Raw genomic sequence first — 26163 nt, forward strand, 5'->3', positions numbered from 1 at the left:
TGGGAGACTGACGCTAAATCACATTTCAAAATGACAGGAAAACTAATTGCGTGTTTTACATTTTTTAAACACAACGTAGATTACCGCTAGCCGCAGAGCAGATCGATCGCATAAACCCACATTTTACTGTTGACATTCGTAGATATCTACAGAAAAAGGAAAGGTTGAAATATTTTCACATGGCATGGTCCTGTTTCACCACAATCACAGGGAACTGCACAATTTATGGGATTAGTCATGTAGCAGCACTAGATGTATTATATAATCGTGCTACACAATATAACTATAGGGTGTTATTGAGTTGTATTCCGCACCCGACAAAGTTGTAAGTGTTTTTTTTATAGCGAAATTCTAAGGATGGGCGCAGTGTCTCCTCTAGTTCAGTGTGCAACGTTAAGCGAGCTCCTATTGGTCCCCGCTGGGGCTGTGACGAAGATCTCTACACACATCCCCTCCGTCTCTCTTCCTGTTTCATTCTGGAGGGGAGGAACATATTCAAGGTCCAGTAACTGCTGTAAGACTCGCCCCCTTTTGACTATTGCGAAGATGTTTGGAGATAACTTGCGTGTGGTGTGCACGGTGCAGGCATAGGCACCCAGGAGTGCTACGTTGGTTGATCAAGTTGCGCCCGTTTTTTAAGGGGATGGAGACTTAGTTGCATTTACCCGAATAAGTTTGAAGGTATTGCCTCAAAATGGTTCTTCAGCGCATATTCCGTGCTGTCGTGATGGGACCCCCGGGTTCAGGGAAAGGAACGGTGTCTTCGCGTATCACCAAAACTTTCGGACTGAAGCATCTCTCGAGCGGAGATCTGCTCAGAGCAAACATCGAATCCAAGACTGGTAAGAAACTGTTCAACAACCAGACAAACGTTTATTATTATGCAACGAATTGTCCCAACAGGAGAATGGAAGGAGAGTGTCTGGTCTCGTTCTGTCTTGCGCCCCCCTCCCCCCAGACACGCACCAAAAAACACGCAGTTTGCCTGTTGTAGTTTGATAAGTTCTTCTTGCAGTTCTTGTTATCTTTAACTGTGTGTGTGTGTGTGTGTGTGTGTGTGTGTGTGTGTGTGTGTGTGTGTGTGTGTGTGTGTGTGTGTGTGTGTGTGTGTGTGTGGTGCTTGGGTGTGTGTGTGTGTGTGTGTGTGTGTGTATACGTGCAGAATGCACGTATACCTGCAAGCCACGTTGTCACCTGCCAAGGTCAAGACAGCGAATGGAGCGGCAGTGTGTTTGTGTGTTTACACTATAAACACACAACTATCTCCTCTCACACTTGGAGGAAGGCCCATATAATCCCCCACACCACCATCGACACTAGAGAGAATCCCATGAAGACTAATAACGTGCAAAACTCGACTGCTTTTAAAATATACTTTCATACCAGAAACGCATGCAAAAACATATGATACTGCAAAACCTCCTATACTGAACTTATGGTGATGTATATGATCATCAGCACTGCTAACCCTTTAGAATTTTAGATGCTGAGAAGTAGTGCTCTAGTTGTGCTTTCATTTACTTTACTACCACTAATTTACTACTAATTCTGTGTCCTTGCCACAATGACTTTGACTAAAGTGCCCATGACTAAGTTCATTTATTTGATCTAGCTTTATTCCTTTCAAACTTAACCTTCTTGGGTCCCATAGTCTCTGTTTCACATTGATTTTCTTCTACTCAAACTGATGGCTGTTTTAACAGCATTCTTGGCTTGGGGCTGTTATTAAGATCAAGACCTCTTGTTTGGTCTGACCTCATTTTGGAATGGGCAGAAATATGCAGAACCAGAGTGCCAGACAAAACAATTCATACTAATATACACCCCTTTATAGCCAACTGTATACCTTAGGGTCATCCTGAAGAAAAAATCTCAAATTACAACTTTTCTATTGTCAACAGGTGAGTAACTTTTAGTCAGTTGGTCCTCAGGGTTTGACCCTTCTGAGGAGCCGTAGCCCACAGTAAGGAAATCACAATCTTCAGATGGACTTTGGCCTGTCTGGGCCACAAACCACAGGGGAGTTAACATCTACTTCGTTCTTTGTACTGAACAGAATGTCCAAGCCATGGCTAAAAGGGATGTCAATCACTTCTTATGCTCTTAGGTCATTAGGAGGCTATAATAAAAAGAGAGATAGTCTGCTGTATATTCATACTTTTATATAGTTTGATATTGATATTAGCATGTGTGTGTGTGTGTGTGTGTGTGTGTGTGTGTGTGTGTGTGATCCCAGAGCTGGGTCTGCTGATGAAGTCGTGCATCGACCAAGGCCAGTTGGTACCTGATGATGTCATCTCCCGCCTCATCCTGAGCGACCTGCGGAAAATGGGGAACAGCAGCTGGCTCTTAGATGGTACACACACACACACACACACACACACACACACACACACACACACACACACACACACACACACACACACACACACACACACACACACACACACACACACACACACACACACACACACACACACAACATTTTATGTGTTGTCAGTCCTAAAGAAGAGGCATATAATCTATATTTTTATGTATTTGTGTAAACAAATGAGTGTTGCCCAAAAGTGACTTGTTTTTCGATCAGGTAGTGAAACATTTCCAAATGTATATCCATATATAATGGCCTTCCTGGAATAACATCTCTCTCTGTCTCTGTCTCTGTCTCTGTGTGTGTGTGTGTTTCGTTCCCTCTGGGTGTCTCTCTCCCCCAGGTTTTCCCCGGACCGTGTCCCAGGCGGAGGCCCTGGACGGGGTCTACAGTGTGGACACGGTCATCAACCTGGACGTTCCCTTCCAGACAATCAAGGAGAGGCTCACCTCCCGCTGGACCCACCTGCCCAGCGGAAGGGTCTACAACACGGACTTCAACCCGCCCAAAGTGGCTGTGAGTTCAGACTAATGAGCAGTACTGTTGTTGATCATCGTCATTTTTTCATTACACTGCGCACTCATGGGTATTTATACACACTACACACTATTCGCACACAGATCGCAATCAGGTTGCGGCCACACTGGTCTCATATTTCAGCCTTCAGACAAATCAACTTAAATCTGATAGCAGACTAGCTGCAATTTCTTCCATTCTTGTATAACTTAGGAATCAAAGGGCCAACTTCGGGCCAAACTGATTCAGCGTTTAGCCATGCAGTGATTTACTGGGGAAAGTAAATAGTAATTGACACACACACATGAAAGAGGGTCAGAGATAAGGTGTGTGAGATGTCAGAGGCCAAGAGGTGACCTTTGCTCTTCTGTTCCAGCCCAGTGAACAGGGTGGTTTGAAGAAGCCCACAAAAATATATTGGTTAAGTAAATATTGACAAAGGCTTATTTTTTACAAATGTTATTTTAAACCACACCATGAACATTCTTGTTCTGTTGGCTAAACAGGAAGACAAGAAGTGCAACTGGTTTCTCCATGCAGGAAGCTGGCATTAAACAAGGCATAAATCCCAGACAAACTTTATCTGTGAGAGGACCAGATGTATGACCTATCAGATGCCAGCACCAGGTGTATCCAATACCAGAATCAGGTGTATCAGATACCAGCTCCAAGTGTATCAGATACCAGCCCCAGGTGTGTGATGAAATCAAATTGGAGAAGCAACTTCAAGTTAGTGTCCCGGAGCCCAAATGCTGATAACGATGTAGTATTATGGTGGTCACTAAAATCGGTTTTGTTGTATCATATTCTCCAGGGTGTGGATGATGTGACCGGGGAACCACTGGTCCAGAGGGACGACGACACCCCGGATACCGTCACCAGGAGACTCAAGGCCTACCAGACCCAGACCGAGCCAGTCCTAGAGTACTTCAGGTAGAGTCAGACCCCCCTGGACCTTAGGCGTAGATTATTACAAAGGTTTCACATTGTAAAGGTGATGCAAACCACATAAATAAAAGAAACATCTGGAATCAGCGAGAAGACTGCCTCTAGATGTTGGGCAATTATTTTGGTTCATTGGGAAAGAGAGCAACGATACACATTATACAGTTACAGACATTTGTCTTTTTATGTTTAACATGCAAAGCAGGTTTGACTGTTGGGTTTCCATGACCATGCCTTGAACGAGTCGGAGAGAAATAAGGGCCTATGTGCATTCTTGTCTACTCTAAAATAATATTTACTTGAAACGTGGATGTGGGGGTGAACCTGGATGAAAAGTATCAAGATAAGTAACATAAAACTGTGGTTTTCCAGTGTCTCAAGGCTGGGGGTTTCATTCGAGCATTAAACCAACACAAACAAAATACAGCCTGCACTACTGTCTTGCTCCCCCCCATTCCAAGAAACATTGAGCAAAACTATTGGATTATCAATGTAAAAGTTAAAAAAAGTAAAGAATACTGTATAACATACGTACAATATGGCCATGCAAGCCAACAGTCAACTCCGTATTGCACTAAAATAACAATATTATCATTGTAATAATAGCATTCTTAGATTTACAGATCCCATAGAATCGTACTTTTTGATTACTTTTGTATCCCTTTGAATCTGTTGTTCCTATCCATGTCAATACTACAGGCAGTATCACTACATTCGGATAATTGGTCAGTCGATCTGTAATCTGCTATTTGACTTGCAGGAGTAAAGGGATACTGGAGGTCTTCTCTGGCACAGAAACCAACAAGATCTGGCCCCATGTGCAGACCTTCCTGAATAGAAAACTCTCCTAAAACGGAGGACGCTAGAGACGACTTGAAATGTTTACCAGCAGAAACCTTGTTTAAGGTCTGTGTGTACGCTCCAGAGATCGGGCGTCACAATGACCTTTCAATTTAGTGCCATGCTTATTGCAGCAACACTCCAGTAGATTGTATTTAATAATGTTTTAAAGAAATAACGTTTTTGCTATAGGCACAACTGCTCCTTTTGTATTTATAAAGGTGGTGGCTTTTAGATGGTACACTTTGCATAATTAGATGTCCTTGTTCCATGGTTTTGCCTTTCGTGAACCTGAATAATGACTCATGTAACACAACTTTCAAAAAAGGGAATCGTCCAATCAAAGCTTCTGTAATTAGTTTTGATTAATTTGAGTTTATTTGATTTTACTTTGTCTATCCACATCTAAAATAGATGTAAACCAATAACTGGTGGCAAGCCATATGCTTTCCTGATTCTGTCTTGAATAGATGCACCTCATGTGCTTTCGTCTTAAAATGTTGAATGAAAAAGCAATACTCAATGCTTAACTTCCTGTGAAAAAAGTAATCTTGATTGTTTGGTGAAATTATGATTATATATAATTATGTAAAAACATGACTATCTGGCTCATGTACCCAATGCACAGCGACAGGAGTACAATATGAAGTGCCTCTGAGAGTTATTTCATAATTTTGTAGATATAGACACAGAAATGATGAGTGCAAGAGATGTGACCAAATAATGAAGACGTCTCATTCATTGATTTGTGGTATATTATTTTTTCTAAGTCTTAACCTGTTATCAGGAACTAATGTATCGACGTAGTGTTTAACTTAAATCCCAATGGCACTCCTGTTCATTTTACCCTTACCCTGTCTAAACACTCCTAACAGCCCTTGATCACAGAGGAGTAGTGAAACCAGCTGTAGCCGACAAAAAGCCCTTTCACACATGCACTGTAGGCCCGACATTCTCCAGTTTATGCCCCGGGGTTTGTTGGGATGCTGGTTTAACATCATGACATGCACCTGTTTTATTGTCATTACATTTCTGTGTTACTGGCCTATAGTTTGTATTTTGCGTATCTTACGTCAATGTAATATGTTTTCCAAGTCTTAATTGCACAAAAGATTTTTGGCTTGGTAATTGAACTAAATACTAAGGGAACATTTGCCTTTAGTAGACTTAAAGGTTGGGTATGGAATTCTTTTTTGGCCATTTTTGAAAAATTACTGGAAATCCTTATCATAACCCACTTACAGCCACTGAGTTAGAGGAACTGACATGAAAATTAAACAAGTCAATCATCTGTGGAACGGGCAGGGCTCGAAAACTCCAGCCAATGATTTCCAGAACTACCGAGTGGCATTGGATAGTAAGTACGTCAATCAAACGTAGTTTGATTGTAGTTGTAGTGCACTCCCCTTCTCCCGCGTGACCCCTTCGTGCACGTACTCAAAGCTCGTGACCCAGAGCAAGCTTCTGTTTGTTATCCTGAGGTAGCTACTGGAGCTAGCTAACTAGCTAATGGCTCGCTCTCGCGCATCTGTGTTCGCGCTCGTGCATTACGTATTTGGAATGGGTGGAGTTAGAGTCAGCGTTGAAGAAGAGGGGGCAGGACCATTCGAGTTGTGTGTTTTCAAAATCTGCTGGCGTTTCGCAAATCCCATACCCAACCTTTAATCAAAGCACTTCTTCTTGAATAACTTGTACTGTATTGCCAACCACTAAAAATCCGAGATCAATAGCTGCCTTTGATTTGTAATTGTATACATACACACAAATTAATAGATTTATGGTGTGTAATAAAAAACGTCTAATAAAAGTTGCTGTTGCAATATGCTCCTTCTGTAATCCTTCTTTGGATATACACTTTGTCAAATTGTGTCAAACATTAGAACAATTTTATATACGAATGTCAAATGTTTTAAAAAAGAAAAGAAAAATTACATCTCCATTATGCCATATTGTTATTAAAAATAACAAAAGAAAGTTGCTGTTGCAAATACAAAACATGGAAACGGTTATTTTGAACTTTTTATTTCATTGATTCAGTTACCCGCCCTTTTCTAATGAACAATAGGGTTTTCTGAAGGACTTAAAGCAATTTTCCGGAATATAGTTTAAGGCCATTCAAACACAAAGGCCAAAAGATGTCAAACCAAATGTTACCAAATGATTCTTCCACAGCCGATCAACCCGTTCTCAGAAAAGACACCGACATTCCTTTAACAGACTAGAATACAAAACATCAGTTGATTACTTTGCATAGTGAAGAATGACAGCAATGATGAACCTACACTGTGCTATTAATGAAAATGGAAAATCAAGTTTTACCGATAAATGTGTATATATATTTATATAAATATATGTACAACTGTTTGACACTGAATAACATCTGGCTTGATCGAGGACTAAACAAGGCTGGAGCAAAGGGACTTTCTGAAACTGAACCGATAGAAACCAAAGGCATTTGAAATATTTCTGAATGAGTCCGATTTTGCAGAATTTGGCGGGAGACGAGAGCCAGTAAGGTGGAAGTTGCCGGATAAATGAACGCTGTTGCTGAGAACATGCAGAAGTGCCAGATTTATGTAGTTGAATTACTTGAAATGGTAAAAAAAAAAATTTGTAAAGATTTACTTTCTTTAGAAAGCAACAAAACAGGATAAATGGTGTGTCTTAAGTCCTGTTCTTAATCAACACTTCAAGCCTCTATTAAAAACAGAAATAGGGTTTAAAGTGCAAGATATTCATACGTCTGTGTACAAAAATAAAAAGTCTTTGTGGGAGTGTATCCCCCACCCTCTGCTCATCCCCTCAACGTGAATGAACCAATCTTCCCCCAATTTACCACCTACAGCGGCCTTTATACTCACACACTAACACACACACACACACACACACACACACACAAAGTACTGATATAAGTATTGTGAAAACAGGTGTGGCCAAGTTCGGTTAGTCCTACTAGTCCTACTTAGTCCTAACATTAACCATAAAAAACAAAGACAATCCCTCTGTTGACGGTTTATCAAGCGAACATTTGGCATTAGGCAAGTCCTTTGTGCTTGCATTGTTGTATGCGTTTCAATTGAGTTTATGCGATGGAGGGTCAAATTAGGTTAGGACCATTTTCACCTTTTGGTCCCAGCACATCCTCAGTGCAGGGACCAACATGCATGCTGATTACTCATGCAGCGGGTCTCTCAAGTTCCCCTTCTCCTTTCAGGTTTGATACGAGTTGGTTTTTGAGGGAGGCACGATTTTGCTACAATAGATGCCATACATTCTTTAAAAAAAGAAAAGTGGGGTACAATGCCGCTTCGTAGGGGACGCAGTAGGCTATGGTGATAAAGGACTTATGCACAGGTCCAGTGATGCTAATCGGTTGCTGATATCATTATTCAAAGTGTTTCATATTAGTGTGGTGTCTTGCATGAGTTGACATTTTATCAATGATTGAATCACTTTGACATCCGGATCCATCCAGATCCATTCATTTCTTATATAGATTAAGCAGCATATCTTCTATGGCAGCAGGAAAGGTCCACACTTGTCATTTCCATCTCCCATCAACTGTAGGCCTTCATCACAGAAGAGTTACAGCAGGGTGGAACCAGGTGTATCTCATTAGGTAATGATGGATCTGTAGGCCTGTACCCAAAACCAAGGGCTACACCCGTGTTCATCCCTACCGGGAACCCCGTCTACTAAAGACCTGCCCCCAGAATGACGTTAAATGTTTATGTAGTACTCAAATTCTAGTTTACACAAAATGTTCATCTAATTCAGAGCAATCTGGAGAATAAACGAGTGTGTTGTGTAACGTCGCACACTCCTTTCCACTTAATGCTGCATACATTCAAGTAGAGAGCAGAGAGCGAAACCTCCCGGTGCCTGATCAGTCACGACTCAAAGCATTCGCTCTGCAGTTGAAGTGATGAAGGGCAAGTAGGAAGTAGGAGCGTTTGGGCGGACTCCCCTCATAACTGTCATCGTCGTCATAATCATCGTCCTCAAACTGCCAACCAAACGGGGGTCTGCGGAGCCCTTTGAGATCGCCATTGTGTGAGGCGGTAAGCCTTTTGATTATTTCCCTGCCATCAGCGTTCGCTAGGACACCTTCAGCTCTGCTAGGACATCTCCATCATGCGGCCGTCGTCCGCCTCTCCCGAGTCCTCCTTCCCGTCCCACCGGCCCGCGCTGCTCCACAGGCCCGCCTCCAAGCAGCGCTTCACGTGGTACTCCGCCACCTAGGGATACAGTGCGGGATTCTTTTTAATGCAAGAGTGAGAGAGAGACCGTGGGATGGGATTAACCTTGTGCTCCCGACACCAGGATTACGTTGGTTACGCAACCCTGGGCCGTTTCCCTGTCCCAACACCACACCGACGCCAACCGCGGAGGACCAGTTGTGTGTTAAGAAAATACCCTGTTGGACTGGATTCTTTGGAAAACCAGGCCTTGTTTCCCCCATGCTCTGTGCAGCCAATGGCAACCCGTCAGCCAAGGGAGACAGGAGAGGGGAGAGGGGGCTCGTTCCTCATTCTTGTAAACCCTGGCGTACTTGAGTCTACTCTGGGGCAGTGTGAGGGCCTGTAGAAACACTTGCATAGAGTTTTTCTGGCTTTGAAGACTGCAGTGCCTGATTGAACAGGGCTACTGAAAATAGACTTGGAAGACATTGTCCTATAGTGTGAATACACTCAAATCCAATTTACAAAAAGTGGATGTGTTTACAGTCAAGGTACTGAAAGATATCAATTGTATTTGTTAGCATGTTTTGCTGAAAGATTTATTGATAGGCAGTTTTAATATGAATTCAGTAATTTCAGGACACAAAAACAATAGCTAAATGTGTTAGTGGGATTAGAATCCCAATGCTTTATGGCGCCATCTAAAGAACACTTGAAGCTACTGCAACAGTGAGAATGCATGTCATTCACAATGCATCCTTTCATAATTATACTTAAGGCAACACTTTCCAATAAGGTTACATTGATTGAACATTAATTAAAATTTGTTGATGCAATAATATGCATTAACTAACAAAGAACTTAGTCAATTAACAGTTCACTGGTCTAGTAACCTTTATTTAAAAGTTTATGCAATAATAAGCGTTATTATATGGCATAATTGTAGAGGTAAGGTGAGGGTTAGTAACCCTTAACCTATTAAATAAGGAAAACTTGGTTAACACACTATAACCTTAGTTAACATGAACACCATAAGTATTCATGAACACCATTAGTAAATTATTACTAGACCGTTTATTTATTTGATAATGCTTTGATTATACTCATTGTTAGTTAATGCGTATTACTGCATTCATTAATGTTAATTAATGGTTTACAATTGCGCCATATAGAAATGGATATGGGATAGTGTAGATAAGTATATCCACCAACATTTCAAGTCAATTATACATTTCCATTACCTGTGGATTCATCGTGCTGAGAACATTCTGTAAAATCTGCATATCTTGCAACTGGAAGCCCGTCTTCAGCTCCTAGGAATAATAAAAGAAAGATGCCTAATTTGTTGAATGATGTTCAGTTCTTCTCACACATTGCAGCACGGTCTTTACCATGCAGCTGCTGACATGACGATTGCCCTAACGTTCACACTTTCATTCCCACCATAGTTAAGACTTGCTAACGCCAAACAGATGAGGTTGTTTGTTAAACATTGAACCACTTAAATGCTCTTTGAGCCTTTTTATGAGAACCAAACTCCAGAGGTTCTCGATTCAACGTCAGTGTAAACCGACCGATGGCAGAAAAAAGAGCCAGGCTGCTCCGCCAACGTACCGGAGGCAGAGACTCCAGGACCTCTCTGGGGTCCAGCCGGCCGCGCGGGGCCACACCCTGGAGCCCGCCGTCTTTGGGCGTGTCCACTCCCAAAGGTTTGACCGAGTACTCCTTCACCCGGCCCTTGAAGGCCTCAAGCTCTGTCTGGAAGACATTGAGGTAGCCCTCCTGTCCCGCCTGCAGCCACATGGAGGGGGGAGAGGAAACGGTAGGAAAACCTGGCGTTGTCATTGCATAGCTGAATTAATGACTGGAGTATCAGTAGTTACAGCCTGGCGGATGTTTATCAAGGATCAACTAATTGTCAGGACGTTTAAGTGAGGAATGAGTAGCCCTGAAAAGCCAGTCCTAATAGTTTAGTTTTTGTCAGATAACAATCTGGAATGTAAGTTGAATAGCGTAATAAATGTACATTAAAGTTTTAAGACGTATTTTCTCTATATTAACAAACGAGGCATCTTATTGCCTGATTTCCCATTATGCGTTTTGGACTTGAGGTAAAAGGGAATAAGCCAAATGGGCGAGGGGCAAACGAAATGCAAACCAATATAAAAAAGGTAGTTCACACAGCCTTTAGGCCAACGGTGTTTCTCCTCCATGCGTGTCCCAATAAGGCAGACGGTGGCTTACCCTGGCTTTCTGGAAGAAGAGTCTGAAGCAGCCTCTCGGGTCCTGTTTGGAATTGGAGGCCATTTCTAGGATGAACTGCATGACAACCGCCTGATGGGCCACCTGCTCCATCAGCGCTTCTTTCTGCAAATAACAAACCCTGAACTGATGATAAACCCTCACATGAACCCACATCGAGGAGGACACAGATAGGACCGACCGTTCTCAACCTAAGGTCAACCCACCACTAATGCACAATCCACTTCTGCAATATACACCTCACCTAATTATCATCAGCTTTACTGAATTGTAGGCAACATCAAAGGACCGAAAAAATGTGAGATTGCAATGCATTTTCTGATGCTTAAAGGGTAATTCCGGTGTAAAATGGGTTTGGGATTTGTTTTGTATGATAACGAGCTGAAACGTTCGTTTTGGAGCACAAAAAACGCATGTAGACGCTTTCTTCAGTTGGCTGTTTTTAGCCGATTCTATCAAAACACTATAAACTTGGAACGATGGGGGCACTGGTTATGGTAAAAACTAAATCGCTATTTTGAACCACTTAAAAGGTTAAAAGTAGCCCGACACTTCTTTCATGGAATAATAAGGGTCATAACATATAAAACGAGGCCTTGAGAACTTTGTAAGTGTATAGATTGTTTATTGAAAAGGACATTTTATACACACAATACCATCAGTAGATCACCCGTCGACGCCATTTTGTTTTTAAGACTCGATAAGTAGATTGGCGAACACAGATCTTGCGTGTTGCTGACGGATGTCACAATCTCTGTGTTCGTCAAAACCTATCGAGTCTTAAAAACGTTTTAACGTTCCAAGTTTATAGCGTTTTGATGGAATCGGCTAAAAAGAAAGCGTCTATATGCAGTTTTGTTTTTGTGCTCCAAAACTAATGTTTCAACTCGTTATCGTACAAAACATATCCCAAATCCATTTTACACCGGAATTACCGTTTAATACACAATTTATATTTAACATTTAACATAATCTGAAGTAAACTACTGATTTTGGTTGCCCACCACTTTAACATGCATCAAAGCCCAGTCTGTCACGAGCTCATCTCCTCACCCCTTCCTGCTGCAGCCGGAAGCACCAGAGGATCAGGTAGTTGGCCGTCTCCTCACAGATTAGCAAAGGCTGCTCGGAGAGGTACCTCTGGCTGTCATCCCAGCGCCGCAGCATGCCTGTGGACACGCGAAGGAAGCATGACATTACTAAATATAAAAACATGCTTCAACAGGCTTTTCTTTGCTAATGCTTGCCCCACAGCAGTACACTTGAAAAGGTATTGGAAATTGTGATGAACGGGTGAAGCTATCACCTTAGTAGCATTGATCTATCAGGACAAGTTAGCACAGTAGCACATGTCAGGGATGTCAAATCTATTTATATACGATTGACTCACCAAAATGTCGGAGTTCATTTTCGTACTTCTGGGTGAAGTTTTTACTTCTGTCGTGTTCACAATCTGAGGACGTCTGTGGGGTGTTAATTATACTCTGGAATAGAAAGGACACAAAAAATATGAGTTAGGAGGAGGAGGGGGGGTCCGCCACCTTGCTAAAGGACGCCTAGAGAAGGGCTTCAGACATTAGGGATCAAACCCAGAACATTCTGGCTGAACATTCTGGTCCCAACACTAGCCGCTATAATCTTCCTGTTCATAACGAAACACGGCTGCATCAAGTACAAGAGATCTGGTCCAAACACACTCGTTCACGGCAACAAGGACAGCCGCAGGGTCCTCATTTTTTACCTGCTAGGGAAAAAAAAAAAAAACACGCTTTTTCTTTTCTGCAGAGTGTTCAACTTTATCCCCCTCGGCGGTCGTTCATGAGGTCAACACACATGACCGTGACCCGAGGGCTGCGTCACTCAGGGCTACCTTATCAAACACATCCCAGCTAGCGACGGCTCCGAGCACAGGGCTGTGGCTGGTGCCGCGGGGAGCTCCGCCTCCCAGCACGCTCTCCTTCCGTCGCCACTCCTCCTCGGTGTGGGTGAGCTCCGAGGGGCAGGCCGTGGTGCGCGCCTGCTCCTGTTCCAGGGACTCGGAGCCGTGCAGCCCCAGGGAGCAGAGCTGGTGCTGGGCCTCGGCCAGGCTCCAGCCGGACGCGATGGACGCCTTCACGCATCGCTGTTGACTCTGGCACAGGGAGGTCAGGGCGCTGTCACTGAAAGGGCCGGAAGCCGGTGATGCGGGCTGAGCAGCAACAACACAAAACAAAAACGGGGAGGGGTGAATAGTAGAAAACTAAAGTTTCAGCAGCCACTGGTTGCTCCAACAGTATGCGGCCCTTCCCTTATGTATCAATATTATTGATATCAAAATGCTATTCAATTTCAGACCAAATTTTGGTTGAGTAAAGTAGGACACTCTTTGCTGATGAGTGATTCAAATAGACCATAAGCACACAGTCATACTTTACCCCAGGATTGGGTGGGTGCAATTTAGTGCAGTAGATATAGAGATCAATAGAGTACAGTTTTCCGACGCCTTCCTCAGCAGATAATGTATTTTGCGCAGGGTGTGGTGAGGACTAAAAATAAACAAACGTTTTCCTCCGCCATGAACACCCTATCAAAACCAAGTACCGTTTCCAACCCACTATTATTATCCAATGCAGTCATAGGCTGGGAATGTCAACAGTGCATAATTGCATATGGAAAGAATAGCTACGTTTTCTAATTTAATCGAACACAAAACATGACGTTATCCCAAAAAATATATGCGTCATGCTCTGCCGGAATATGATAAAAAAAATTACAATTTGAAACAGATGTAACGTTGTCAATGGAAGAACTAGCCCAGTGCGCAATGAACTTCGTTTGAAACAGTTAGATCTTTTGATGCAGTATTATTATCCAGTTGAATATGAACTGCGACGCTGCCTTGAATTTGGGACGAGGCGTTATAAAAGGAGGAAATGCTAATCCCACAATATACTGACATAAAACCAGAACACACAGTAAAACATGACCTGCATGTCTCTCAGTCCCACACTCCCAAGAACAGGCTTAGCACTAGTTGGCTTTCATACCATCGCCATGAAGTCTCAGTAGGTAACAGCCGATAACAATAGACCACTCTGTTACCTGTCGGAGAGGAGACGGGACATCGGAGCTCCAAAGAGTAGAAGCAGCTTCGGTGGTGCCATGCTGCCGATCTGGGGTTATTCTCCCCCCTGCGTGACCTGTCCACTCCATCTCGCTGTTGCAGCTAGCTAGCGCCCCTGTATCACTGGCTAGCTAGCTAGCTGCTAGTTGCTAAACACCCCAGACCAGCAGTCTGTCACAGTGGTATATTTAGCCCAGATACCACACACTGTGCAGTCAACCGTCCTGGGCTGCTCTCTGACGGACCACTACATTGGACGTAGTCCTGTGAACAGAACACGGACTCCTTACAAGAGGGTTGTTGCTTTGTAAAAGAGAGGCTGCAAACATAAGAGGCTACGAATAGACACACATACATACAAACACACACGCAGCCTGGTTTACTTTCTCGCGAGACCACAAGCGGCACAAACTTGTAACGTTTTGCCGGACCACCCATTGTTACCATGGCACCCACTAAAACATCCGCCTTTACCTAGTAGGAGTAGTAGTACGTGTACCCAGGAGGTCTCTTTTGCAGTAGGCAACTTAATGATATTAGGATTCACATATTTCACATTATATATGAAAAAAAATTAACTTCAGGCTTGTGTGATTATGGTTCAGTCCCTGAGCCTACTGGTCCAGTCCCTGAGTCTACTGGTTCAGTACCAGAGTATACTGGTCCTGGTCCAGTCCCTGAGTCTACTGGTACCATTCCCTGAGTCTACTGGTACCAGTCCCTGAGTCTACTGGTCCAGTCCCTGAATCTACTGGTACCAGTCCCTGAGTCTACTGGTACCAGTCCCTGAATCTACTGGTTCCAGTCCCTGAGTCTACTGGTTCAGTCCCTGACTCTATTGGTTCAGTCCCTGAATCTACTGGTCCATTCCCTGAATCTACTGGTCCAGTCCCTGAATCTACTGGTCCAGTCCCTGAATCTACTGGTCCAGTCCCTGAATCTACTAGTCCAGTCCCTGAGTCTCCTGGTTCCAGTCCCTGACTCTATTGGTTCAGTCCCTGAATCTACTGGTCCAGTCCCTGAATCTACTGGTCCAGTCCCTGAATCTACTGGTTCAGTCCCTGACTCTATTGGTTCAGTCCCTGGATCTACTGGTCCCAGTCCCTGAGTCTACTGGTCCAGTCCCTGAGTCTCCTGGTTCCAGTCCCAGACTCTATTGGTTCAGTCCCTGAATCTACTGGTCCCAGTCCCTGAGTCTACTGGACCAGTCCCTAAGTCTACTGGTCCCATTCCCTGAGCCTATTGGTTCATTCCCTGAGTCTATTGGTTCCAGTCCCTGAGTCTACTTGTTCCAATACTAGAGTCTTCTGGTCCCAGTCCCTGAGTTTGCAGTGTGCTGTTAACACCGCGGGTTAACCAGATTGTTTTGAATCCCACTTAATCACTGGTGAAATCAATCGTTTTTTATTTAAACGTCATTATTATTTTCAGGATAACAGAACATATCAAAGATAATAGTTTTGGAAATATACTATTGAAATAGACCAGAGGTGTTTACAATCTTGCTATTCAGTCGGTATTCATCAACATTTTAATGGATAATCATAAATCATAAAATCGAAACCTTACCACACCTGAAATCAACAATCTCTCCACCTCAACCAAGGTTTTTTTGTCGACGACCGTTCCCCTACTGCGTGGCCGTCGACGGAGACAGCCGAGAAGTACCGATGATGACGTACAGTGACTGGTCTGACGCTCGTCCCGAACCAGACATAAACACGGAAGTGGCAAGCAAAAGAGACGACCAACTGGGACACAGAAACGGTAAAGAAAGTAAGATATTTGAGAGTATTAAACAAAAGCAAAAGAAAGCGCGTAAACATTACGAAAAGTATGTGGATATTTGTTATCTTTCAAATTCGTAAAAGGACAAAATACCCTTGTTTCCACCCCATAACACGGTTAATGCCAGTCCTGTCCCTCACCCGAGCTGATACCAGACAGCCTGTGCATGATAGGGTACTTTGTAATACACGGAGCGACATACAAATAAAGCGTTGTAATAGAAAACCTCATGGCATGAACTGACTATAGGACTAGTTGTGCGGTGTTACAACGGTTTAAACACTAGGACTTGCCTGATTGTGGCTCAACCGGATGATAGCCCACAGTCTGTGTCCATTAATTGTATATACATCTGGCATCATGCAACTCAAAATGTGTGTCGATTCTATGTAGAGCTATGGACTTTATCCCACTAGTTGATAGTCTGAGATTTGTCTTATCATCATCTTACATGTTTATCTAGATTATTCTGGTTACCCCAAGGAAGCGATGTAATGCACCTTGTGGCTGGTAGGTGGGGCTACAACATTACTGTGGAGACCTTACCCAGCTGTGTGGTTAAGGAAAATCTTACTTCTCATTATAAACAAACACACACGCACACACTTGGAGCTAGGTTATTTCGTGATTATAGTTGAGGGAGAAAGGTCCTAAAATGAGATGGGTCCTAATTGTAAACATAAAATAAAAACCTCGCCTTCAAATGACTTCTTGCCCTTTCTCAGCTTTGTGTTCTCACACATTTCCTTTCTGCCCTAGCTCTCACAATTTGTAATTCATACTCACAATTCACTCTCACGTTCTAGACATTGGTCCTATGGGGCTCAGAACAAAGCTATGTGTGTTGTTGGAAGTAGCTTATGAACTCAACTTGGCCAGAGGGGTCTTGAATTGTTAGGTCCTCCCTCATGAACCTTTTTCGATGAACCGCAATTTGAGTTATGTTTCCTCAAGACAAGGAGGGTGCCATAAAATGTGGCCTGTGAAGCCCTTTGAGACTGTGACAGGGTTTAAGGGTGAAACAAATACAAATCTACTGGACTTCAGAGCAGCACATACATTAGAGCAATACAGATGCTTGAAAACTATTTTGTTTTTTTGTCTTCCTGAACCCTGACCATTGAATTACGATGTGTAAAACGATATAATCCCCTGCAATTTTGTCTTCCTCCTCTTCAGGAGCCAATCACCCACAAAAGGCTGACCTCCTGTTGTGAAGGATGGATCAAGTTGCAGAGGGTTTGTAACACACTCTTACACAACACACACTCTTACAACACTCACAGCACAGCCAACTCACATGCTTCCATCAGGACCACCGTTCACACGTTCTTTGTTGCATCTAGGCGTCAATGATCAATATGTTCTTGCAAAGCCTGAACAAGATAATGAAAACAGAAACAGACGGAATAACAAACTCCCACTAGGGTTTAACAGAGGATTCAATTCCTTTTTCTTCAGAGTTTGCAGAGGGGAATTTGGTATCTTGATGCTGACTTTCAGCCACACAATCAAGTGAAAACCACAAAGGGTTTTCCAGGGTTTAATGTTTCGCCGTGCAGCATTAGCATGAACACATGTGAGCCTGCAAGTGAAGCATCAGATGTACCAGTGGCTGCAGTCCGCTATACAACAACTCGGCACGAGAAAGGTTCGAACCCTCAGCAGGAAGGCTTCTGCACGGGAGTAGAAGCCGTGTTTGATGGGGAGCTGAAGGTTCTTTGTCGGTTTGTGGTTGGCCATTGACAGTAAAATGATTTTCTCGCACAAGTTTAACTGTTGTTTGGGAATTGACCAGTGTGAATGTATAAACCTATCGTTGGACCTGCCCTATCATCTCCCATCTACATTCACATGGTAAAATGCAGAAGCACAAAGCATGCTAGGAAGACAAGCCAATTAAATGTGTCCAAAACCACACTTTGTCAGAATATGAATACAAAGTTTTATAAATAAATAACCTTCATGCAAAGGATTTAACAATTGTAACAACACCTTCAGCTCCCCCAGAGGAACATGTGTGTGTTGTGTTTTAGGAGAATTCCTCAAGCCCTGTCCACACGCTAGCCCGGTCTCTCCGGTGACGACACATGTTCCACATTCCTACGGAGCCCCCCTCCACTCTTCCCCTCTCGCCCCCTTCCGCTGGTTCCTAATGACCCCTCTGCCACCACCCCCACCGCGTCATACCCTCTCTGCGGTTCAAAGACTCGGAGCCGAGTTCAATCGTCCCTCCCTGTTCACATCCAGACGCTCATGTACCAGTGCACGTATGCACGTCAGTCTCTGGTGGGAATTCACCGAGCTGGGTGAGAGGAATGGGCCGATGTTTTTTCAAATAGTAACATTAACACAAAAGAGGATTTTGGACTCCCCCCCCCTACAATAGGGGAACTCTCAATAAATCCATGTGAATGTTTTTCTTTTGCAAAAAGAGAAGTCGGACAGGTCGCATTACATTGCAACGTAACTATTTTGGAGCCGGCTTGCTCCAGTGACGGCGAATTCCTAGGGAACGCTTAGACAAAACATGGGGCCGTTAAAGAGGGAAAGAAAGAAAAGCTGGTGCTCTCAAGACCCATCCATGGAGAACGCACACACACTGAGAGCCCGACCCCCCCCCCCCCCCCCCCCCCTAAAGAAAAACAACCACACACCTCTCTTGTTTCTGCAACCCTGTACCCCCGCCGTGGCCGTTAGGGGGGAGAGAGGGCCTCGTCGTCTTCCCCAGAGTATTTTGGCTGCAGATCGGAGTGGAATGCAGGGCTAATGCCGGGTTCCTCCGTGACTACCCAGCGAGCCTCAGCTGTTGTTATGGCTGCTTTACTCCTGCCTGTTCAACATGCTACCCCTAAGCCTCGCATGAAGCCTGTTTACAACATCTATGCCCAACGCGGGCAGTGTAAGCCACAAACTGCCCCCTCTAAGTATGGTAGAATGAAAATAATAAATATTTCTGTGCATAATGTGTTGTTGATCAAAGAGATTTTTAATTTGGGTTGGGTTTCCAAACGTCATAATGAGAACTGGTGGTGGTGATGGACTAAACGCAGGTCCATTAGTTGCAACTGTAGTCTGTAATGTGTAGCGTGATTGATTATCTTAGTCACTGATATAATAACAGAATAGAAAGAAGATGCCAGTATTACATTTTTTCCTCTAACAGCTGTTTTATTAAATGAGGAGAACAGTGATGTAATCAAAGAAACCTATACCTCACCTCTGTTAGTCCTCATAACAAAGTAGCTGGTTACCAATATTCACAATGTGTCATTGTGAGTGAATGCCAGAAATGGAAAGCTATATTGGCAGATGAATATTAGCCAAGAAATATGCCTTAATTACATATTGCCTTGGCCAATGGTCAGAGTGTAACTTGACCTGTGTTTGTTTGTGCATGTGCGCATGCAGGTATCGACCCTAATGTGCTCAGACTGGAGATCGCAATTCTGTGGAACAATAAGGCGTGGGCCGGGGTAAGTCAGAATGACGCATCGGGTCCATAATGTCAGGAGGGGTTTGATTCCCATCCTGCATCAAACATTCTTCTAAGGCCCAGACAATCATTAAATTAACCGTGGCACCAAATTCACACCTATTGACGCACCTCACCACATCTAATTTGTGCGTCATTGATTTGTCCTTTCAGACGTGTCAATTACCGCTGTGAATACAAGACTTAATGAAAAAGTTTCTTATAGTAAGTGGTGATGAGTCTGAAAGTGCTAGAAAAAACAATCCCAAACACCCCCCCCCCCTCCCCCCAGCTACTTCACAGCCCCTTTAATGCCAGTCACGATCCCCCCCCGGTCTTTGAACGTTGCATCTCCCCAGCTCCCCTCCTCCTCCTCTCACCAGCCCCCTCCCTCCCTCCCTCTCTCTCTCTCTCTCTCTCTCTCTCTCTCTCTCTCCACATTCCCCCGTGTCATCCCCCGCCACCCAGCTGCGCGCGGCGGCCTCCCAGGGCTTCTCCCAGGTGGCCCGGCCCCTGGAGGCCCTGCTCACCATCCTGGAGGGCTGCGCCGCCTACAAGAAGCCCGCCGACCTCAAACAGAGGGTCCTGCTGGAGTTCCAGCAGTGGCTCAAGGACCACCCACAGGTCAGCGGCAAAAAGAAAAACGGCGACCTCTGACCTCGGAGCTTCATGGATATGAGGGCTGAGACTAATGATTGTTTTTATTGTTTATTCCATCAATCTGGGAAACAAGAGCTGTTTTGGTTTTCTAATCTCAAACAGAATGCTAACCATTTAAGTGTATTTCTAAAGCCTTGAGCAACAGTTTTCTTTTATTGTATTATTCTTAAGGTAATGAAGCTATGTTTTAAGCTATATATAACTTAATATATATTATAATTTTTAATCTTCTAGAACGCATGGATCAATTCTTGGTCAAAGGTTTCAATAAGCACCCTGTGCACTCTACCTGTGATAAGACCAAACTAATTTAATTGTAGAGTATAGTTTTTAACAGTTTAATTCTACACATTCCTACTCTTGATGAACTTATAGCGTTCATTAACACATATTAAAACAGTTGCTTTGTGGGTTGATATTTCCACTCTAGCAGTCACAAATAAGTATTTGAACCCTGTTCACATACACTTAACTTTATCTCTAAATTTCTAACGTCGTTGTGTTCAACCTGGATGAATAACGGTTCACTAAAGAACCCATATCAAATCAATCGGGTGAACCCCTCCGTCGACCTCACCCTACAGGTGAGCCTGGCGTCGCTCCCTGAAGAGCAGGCCCTGCCCCTGCGCCAGCGCGCCCTGGAGCTGGTGACGGAGCGCCTGCCGGGGGTGGCCAACCCCATCATAGACATCTACCAGCTCCGGCTGATGGAGCCGGCGGCCCTCACCCAGCACGTGGCCCGGCTGAAGGGCCGCAGCCTGCACTGCGAGGTGCGTGGAGGTGCTCTCACTGGCGTCGTGATCTGCATCGTCGGATGGGGGACTCTTAAAAAAAAAGACCTTCCCTTTCTCACATCCAGGCGGCGGCGTTCAGTGTGAAGATGGGATTGCAACTCGCGCTGGACATGGAAGATGTAAGAACATGCTTTTTATGTGTGGTGTTATGGTTGGGGGTTTCATGTATGTAGGGCGAATCCTTCAATTCGTCTGTACCATATAATATTGAGTAATTGTGAAACCCACATATGATTAAATGTAAAAATCCACCTCTTCTCCGTTTGTACACATCATCCTTATTCCCTCAGATATACATCCATGTTGGGACTAGAAATCCTTCAACCTCTGCTTAAACCACATGATCTAATACCGGCCCCCCCCACCCCCAACACCCCAGATGTGCATCCCCCTCCTACTACAGGACAAGGTGACGTTAGCGGAGTCCTTTGTGCACGGACATCCTCACCTGGAGCTCCGTCTGGTCACCCTGCTGGACTCCTGGTGTGACCCGCGCACCACCCAAGACTTCCTCAGCGGGTACGGCCGATGTGAACGGTGAACGCATCCACAGTCCCATGTACGCGTCACGTCTCGTGGCTCGTGGTTTTGAATGCAGTTTTTCTTTGTTTATGGATAGGATGTACCCTGATCTCGTCCTGAGCCAGTTTCACATCAACCAGTTGACGTCAAAGGTTCTTTCCAAGCACGTATTTCGACTGATCGGGAAGTTCAACATTGACCCAGGTAAGGGGGGGGGGTGTGTGTGTGTGTGTGTGTGTGTGTGTGTGTGTGTGTGTGTGTGTGTGTGTGTGTGTGTGTGTGTGTGTGTGTGTGTGTGTGTGTGTGTGTGTGTGTGTGTGTGTGTGTGTGTGTGTGTGTGTGTGTGTTCATTTAAAAGCCACAAACAGACAGGGAGTTTCCTCTCTGTTCCCAGCCCTGTGTCACCACTCGGTGCACATGAGGAAGAAAGGCACCCTGCGATTCCTCATGGAGAAGAGATTCAAATGGGTGAGTAGATGGACCACAGGCTAACCAACGGTTAAACCACAACATAGGAAATATGCTGCGTTTTCAAAGTGATCTCCATTCCAAACTTTGATATCTTGTTTTGCAATGCACCTCTGCTTTGATGTGAAGTGTGTGTTGTGGGGAGGAAGAGTTGGCAAGTTCTCAAAGAAAGAAAATATTAATCCACTTTTCTTTATAGAAAGATATTGATCAGGAAAACTGGTGCGACCACACAAAGGTAAATAGGCTTTACTAGCAGATATGCCTGCCGGCCCTCTCATTTTAAATGCATATATTACTATATTGTTTGACCATATCTAATGTTTGTTCTTAGGCAATTGTAGCAGATGACCCTGAGATGCAAATATATCTGGACGCACTTTTGACAAATTATACTAGTTCAAAACATGCGGCCCATTTGTCAAAGATTGTCAGAGGTGGACCAAACGCACAGTAAGTTGACAAAACACAAGTGGACTTAATGAGGTCATCAGACAGACCAAGCCTTCTTTTCAGAATAGAAATCCAGACGTCCCTTCAGCAATCTTGGTGTAATCTTAAGCCTGAGGCACACGAAAATATCGTGTGCCTAATTTTTTTTGGTTGCACTGCAAATATGAAGTAAATATCTGTATTTTCTGTAAACTTTTGATTTTAAATGTTTTTGATGAATGGCTATACTTTAAACTCATCGAAATAGACCTCTTATCATAACTCAGTGTGTTCATAATATTGTCTGGAACAATATATGCTTTGTTATTTAAAAGTCAGACGCTAGTCTCAGTTGATCCATCCCAGATAACGTGCTGTCATTGTGTCCACCATCATGACCTCAAGTTCACCCACAACTGTCTACCGTTCTATTGGCACCAATATTAACCCCCCAGTTTTCTAATTCACATGCACCCCCAATGACTTGATCTTCGCTTCAGAAAGTCTTGTCTGAATGCCACAACCCAGGAGTGGGACGTGCCAAAGCATCACTCTGACCGCTACTACCAGCTGCCCATCAGCAGAGACAACATCCACTTCCTGGGCACTGTGGAGGACCTGCAGCAGTGCCGAGAGCTGGTGTTCAAGGTACAGCTGCCCCATACAAAAATATACACAGAGCTATATTGATATAGGAATATAAATAATGTGTCGCTATTCTTCAGTCCTTTTTTTTAAACGGCAGGGTCAAGTATCAACGTAATGCTGTAACGTTTGATAGACTGATTTATTTTCCATTAGCTTAGACTTGACTTTCAAAATAAAGGCGTGTATAAGTGAAGTAGCATAAGTAATCTCATCTGCAAAAAACGTCCCTGGTGGCTCCCCAGGAAGGCGGGACGGTGGGGGTGGACATGGAGTGGCGGGCGGGCTTCGGCTGTGTGGTGCCCCAGCGCGTGGCCCTGATCCAGCTGGCCGTCCTGGACCAGGTCTTCATAGTGGACATGTGCTCCGCGGACCTCTGGCAGCACCCCGGCACCCTGGACTTCATGAAGTCCTTCCTATGCGACACCAAGGTCCGGAAGCTAGGTAAGGGGGCCGGCTAAAGGGAGCGAGTCGGGGCAAGAGAAGAGCTCCGGAGGGGCAACGGAAGGCGCTTAGCGACCTGTCGCCGCTCACAGCTTCCGCTTAGAACCAAGATGGAGGCTGGGTGGATTAGGCCTGTCGAGTGCATTTTAGATATGCAGGCTTAAAAGACGTCCCGTTCGTTGAATGCTTGTATACCTTGCGCAGTACCATGTTCAAAGAAATACCACCAAAAGAAGCACCTTATTAACAAACATTCGTCATCTGACGGCTTCCTTTACGATTGTCTTTGACGTTTTAGTTTATGAGCTAGATATTTCTATTCACTGTGTCCTGTCCCTATATCGTTTAATCTTTTGATACCGTGGCAAACAAGCTGATGTCGGCAAAAGAGAGAGATTTTCTCCATCTGAATGAAGGCTCTGAGAACCATGTTGTTTCTTTCATCCCGCTTCCTTCCTCTACTCCTCTTGAAGGCTATGATCTGGGAGGAGACCTCAAGTACCTCCAGACCACCTGGTCTCTCCAGGAGCCCCTGAAGATGGCCCGTGTGCTGGACCTGCACTCGGTTCACCAAGAGGTAGCACTGCCCGCTGCACCGCTAACGTCACCCCATCCTATATAATGTGGATAATTAGAATTAGAATCTCAAATGAAAAAGAAGCAGATTTTTTTTTTTTTTTTTTTTGCCTTGAACCTTGATTGAAGACGACGTGTTTAAACTCCCTCTACCCTCCCGTCCGGCCCTGCAGATAAAACGGTTGAAAGTCAAGCGCACGGCGGAGAAAGGCCTGAGTCAACTGGTGCAGCACGTCCTGGGAAAGCCACTGGACAAGAGGGAACAGCTGTCCTACTGGGAGCGGAGGCCCCTCCACCAGAGCCAGATTAGATATGCAGGTAAAACCCAGCCGGGGATATGGTGTGTGTGTGTGTGTGTGTGTGAGTGGAGGCTACAGGGAGCCATCCATCCACACAGCCTTCCGTCTCTGGCCCCAGACTGGGGGCCTGAAGGAAAAATTCTCCATTCCTCCTCTCTGGTAAACAACTTGAACTCTCCAGGGTTCATTGCTCCGTTGCGGTTGTGTGTTTTTTTGTTAATGGATGTTTAATGGAGCTGGTTAAGTTCTTGCTACAAACAAGCTGTGTCTGTGTGTTCAGTGGGAAACCCAACTTGTCTTTTGTTGATGTTCTCTGTGTCTCTCTGGTTCTCCAGCCACGGACGCGTTCTGCCTCCTGGAGGTGTTCTCCGCGGTCGGCAGGGAGCCCTCCCGCTACGGGCTGACCCCCGAGAAGCTCGCCGTCTGATGCCTTTTTAAACATGAGTACACGACCACCGTTCTTTGTAAAGTTTTAAATGGAGACGCAGACTCTACGCTTTTTTTTTTATGAATCGCTCATCAAAGCAGGGTTTTTTTATCAATTGTTCAAAGGTTACCACTTGAGTTTATGTTTGAAACCAAAGTGTATTTTTTAACTTTTCTTTTAAAATAATTCCAAACAAGAGAACAGGGTATTTCTTTATCTTTGCTAATAAAAGATGCCTGCTACTTTCCACAACTTTGAAATGTATTGGTTTTGACTATTAAAATATGCTGCTCAACTACAAATCTGGGAATGTCTGATTTTCCACTGAATAGCTGAAACCTTCTTGGCCTGTGACGGCATGCCCAGAATGAGGTCCTTCTCTCGTCATTGGGATGGAGGCTGTGTTACCCAAGTACACCTGTTTTCATAATTACTTTATCCGACTTAGTGTATGACAAGAAAGTTGAGGAAGTATTTGGGAGAAAACAGTTCAGATTCATTTGAACTTGCCAACTCTTCTTTTCATTTAAAACTCGACAGAGATCTATACAGTTCCAACCTGTCATTAACACCATTACATTTAAATCCCAAAACTGAAATATACCATGAAACAGTTCATTATACAGTTCATTTCAACTTTAATATAAATACACACATAAATGCAATGCATGGAAACTGAATTGAAATTGGTTCTGAGTTGTGTAATACTACAACATGTTTTGATAAAAGTTTAGAAAGTGGTTAGCGGTTCATGATACCAGAAGTTCAATCGTCTGAGAAATACCTGACAGCTGCTTATGGTGGGAATCCAGTGTCAATGCGTCAAGCCCGCCTGGCTGAACAGCTCCCTCAGATACACACAGTCTGGCCGGACCACCAGTTGACCGCTGTGTGTGTGTAGATTTGTGTGTATTCTGCTGGTATGCCTTGATGTATGTGTTTGTGTCAAGATGGGTCTGGATATTCTTTGTGTGTTGCTCTTGTACTTGCACATTTGTGCATGGGTGTGTGTGTTTGTGTGTATAAGGGTATGTGTGTGTGTGGTCAATGTAATACATAATGGAGATGAATGATATGACATAGGGAATGAAACTGCTTGTTAACCTGTAAAAGTGTGTTCTGCTCAGCATACGGTCCTGAAGGTGTCCACACACACACACACACACACACACACACACACACACACACACACAAACCCTCACTCACATTCACACACACACACACACACGCACACACACACACTCACTCACTCACACTCACACACATTCACACACACAACCACACACCGCAGGGCTTGTTTGTATGCCACTGGGGAGGGGGGAGGGTGGGATACACCCAGGTTATCCAAAACAACCCCCCAGGGAGCGATCCCCAGGGGACTGACAGTGAGCATTGAGTGATTGGCAGCCTGGCAG

The 26163-nt window shown here is 44.3% G+C and overlaps 3 protein-coding genes across 6 annotated transcripts; 2 read left to right on the forward strand and 1 right to left on the reverse strand.

Annotated features, from left to right (window-relative positions):
* Positions 1–454: 454 nt before the first annotated feature.
* Positions 455–6521, forward strand: ak3 (adenylate kinase 3). Of its 2 annotated transcripts, XR_008895333.1 has the most exons (6): positions 455–842; positions 2237–2356; positions 2715–2887; positions 3264–3307; positions 3394–3580; positions 3702–3789. XR_008895333.1 is itself a non-coding variant. In XM_056588302.1 (5 exons), the coding sequence occupies exons 1-5, from the start codon at positions 695–697 to the stop codon at positions 4681–4683; spliced, it is 651 nt and encodes a 216-aa protein (XP_056444277.1). In that variant the 5' UTR covers positions 462–694; the 3' UTR covers positions 4684–6521. The 2 variants fall into 2 exon arrangements, 1 of the variants encoding a protein (XP_056444277.1); XM_056588302.1 differs by lacking the exons at positions 3264–3307; positions 3394–3580 and adding an exon at positions 4593–6521 and having other exon boundaries at positions 462–842; positions 3702–3820.
* cdc37l1 (cell division cycle 37-like 1) lies at positions 6183–14657 on the reverse strand. Its single transcript, XM_056588301.1, has 8 exons — positions 14197–14657; positions 12986–13303; positions 12506–12599; positions 12169–12284; positions 11098–11220; positions 10468–10644; positions 10095–10166; positions 6183–8910 (listed from the first exon to the last, which is right to left on the reverse strand). The coding sequence occupies exons 1-8, from the start codon at positions 14305–14307 to the stop codon at positions 8791–8793; spliced, it is 1131 nt and encodes a 376-aa protein (XP_056444276.1). The 5' UTR covers positions 14308–14657; the 3' UTR covers positions 6183–8790.
* A 1226-nt stretch (positions 14658–15883) lies between these two features.
* exd3 (exonuclease 3'-5' domain containing 3) lies at positions 15884–25865 on the forward strand. 3 transcript variants are annotated; one of them, XM_056589243.1, is made up of 16 exons: positions 15884–15985; positions 17186–17245; positions 19418–19482; positions 19950–20105; positions 20726–20911; positions 21001–21054; positions 21315–21454; positions 21555–21661; positions 21852–21925; positions 22125–22163; positions 22260–22378; positions 22858–23005; positions 23248–23446; positions 23920–24023; positions 24196–24340; positions 24657–25863. In XM_056589243.1, exons 2-16 carry the CDS (start codon positions 17227–17229, stop codon positions 24746–24748), a joined length of 1647 nt encoding a protein of 548 aa, XP_056445218.1. In that variant the 5' UTR covers positions 15884–15985; positions 17186–17226; the 3' UTR covers positions 24749–25863. The 3 variants fall into 3 exon arrangements, with proteins under 3 accessions (XP_056445218.1, XP_056445217.1, XP_056445219.1); XM_056589242.1 differs by having other exon boundaries at positions 15895–15994; positions 24657–25862; XM_056589244.1 differs by lacking the exon at positions 15884–15985 and adding an exon at positions 19656–19706 and having other exon boundaries at positions 17223–17245; positions 24657–25865.
* The last annotated feature ends 298 nt before the right edge of the window (positions 25866–26163 follow it).

The sequence above is a fragment of the Gadus chalcogrammus genome, chromosome 4, assembly GCF_026213295.1.
Source record: "Gadus chalcogrammus isolate NIFS_2021 chromosome 4, NIFS_Gcha_1.0, whole genome shotgun sequence".
Taxonomy (NCBI): domain Eukaryota; kingdom Metazoa; phylum Chordata; class Actinopteri; order Gadiformes; family Gadidae; genus Gadus; species Gadus chalcogrammus.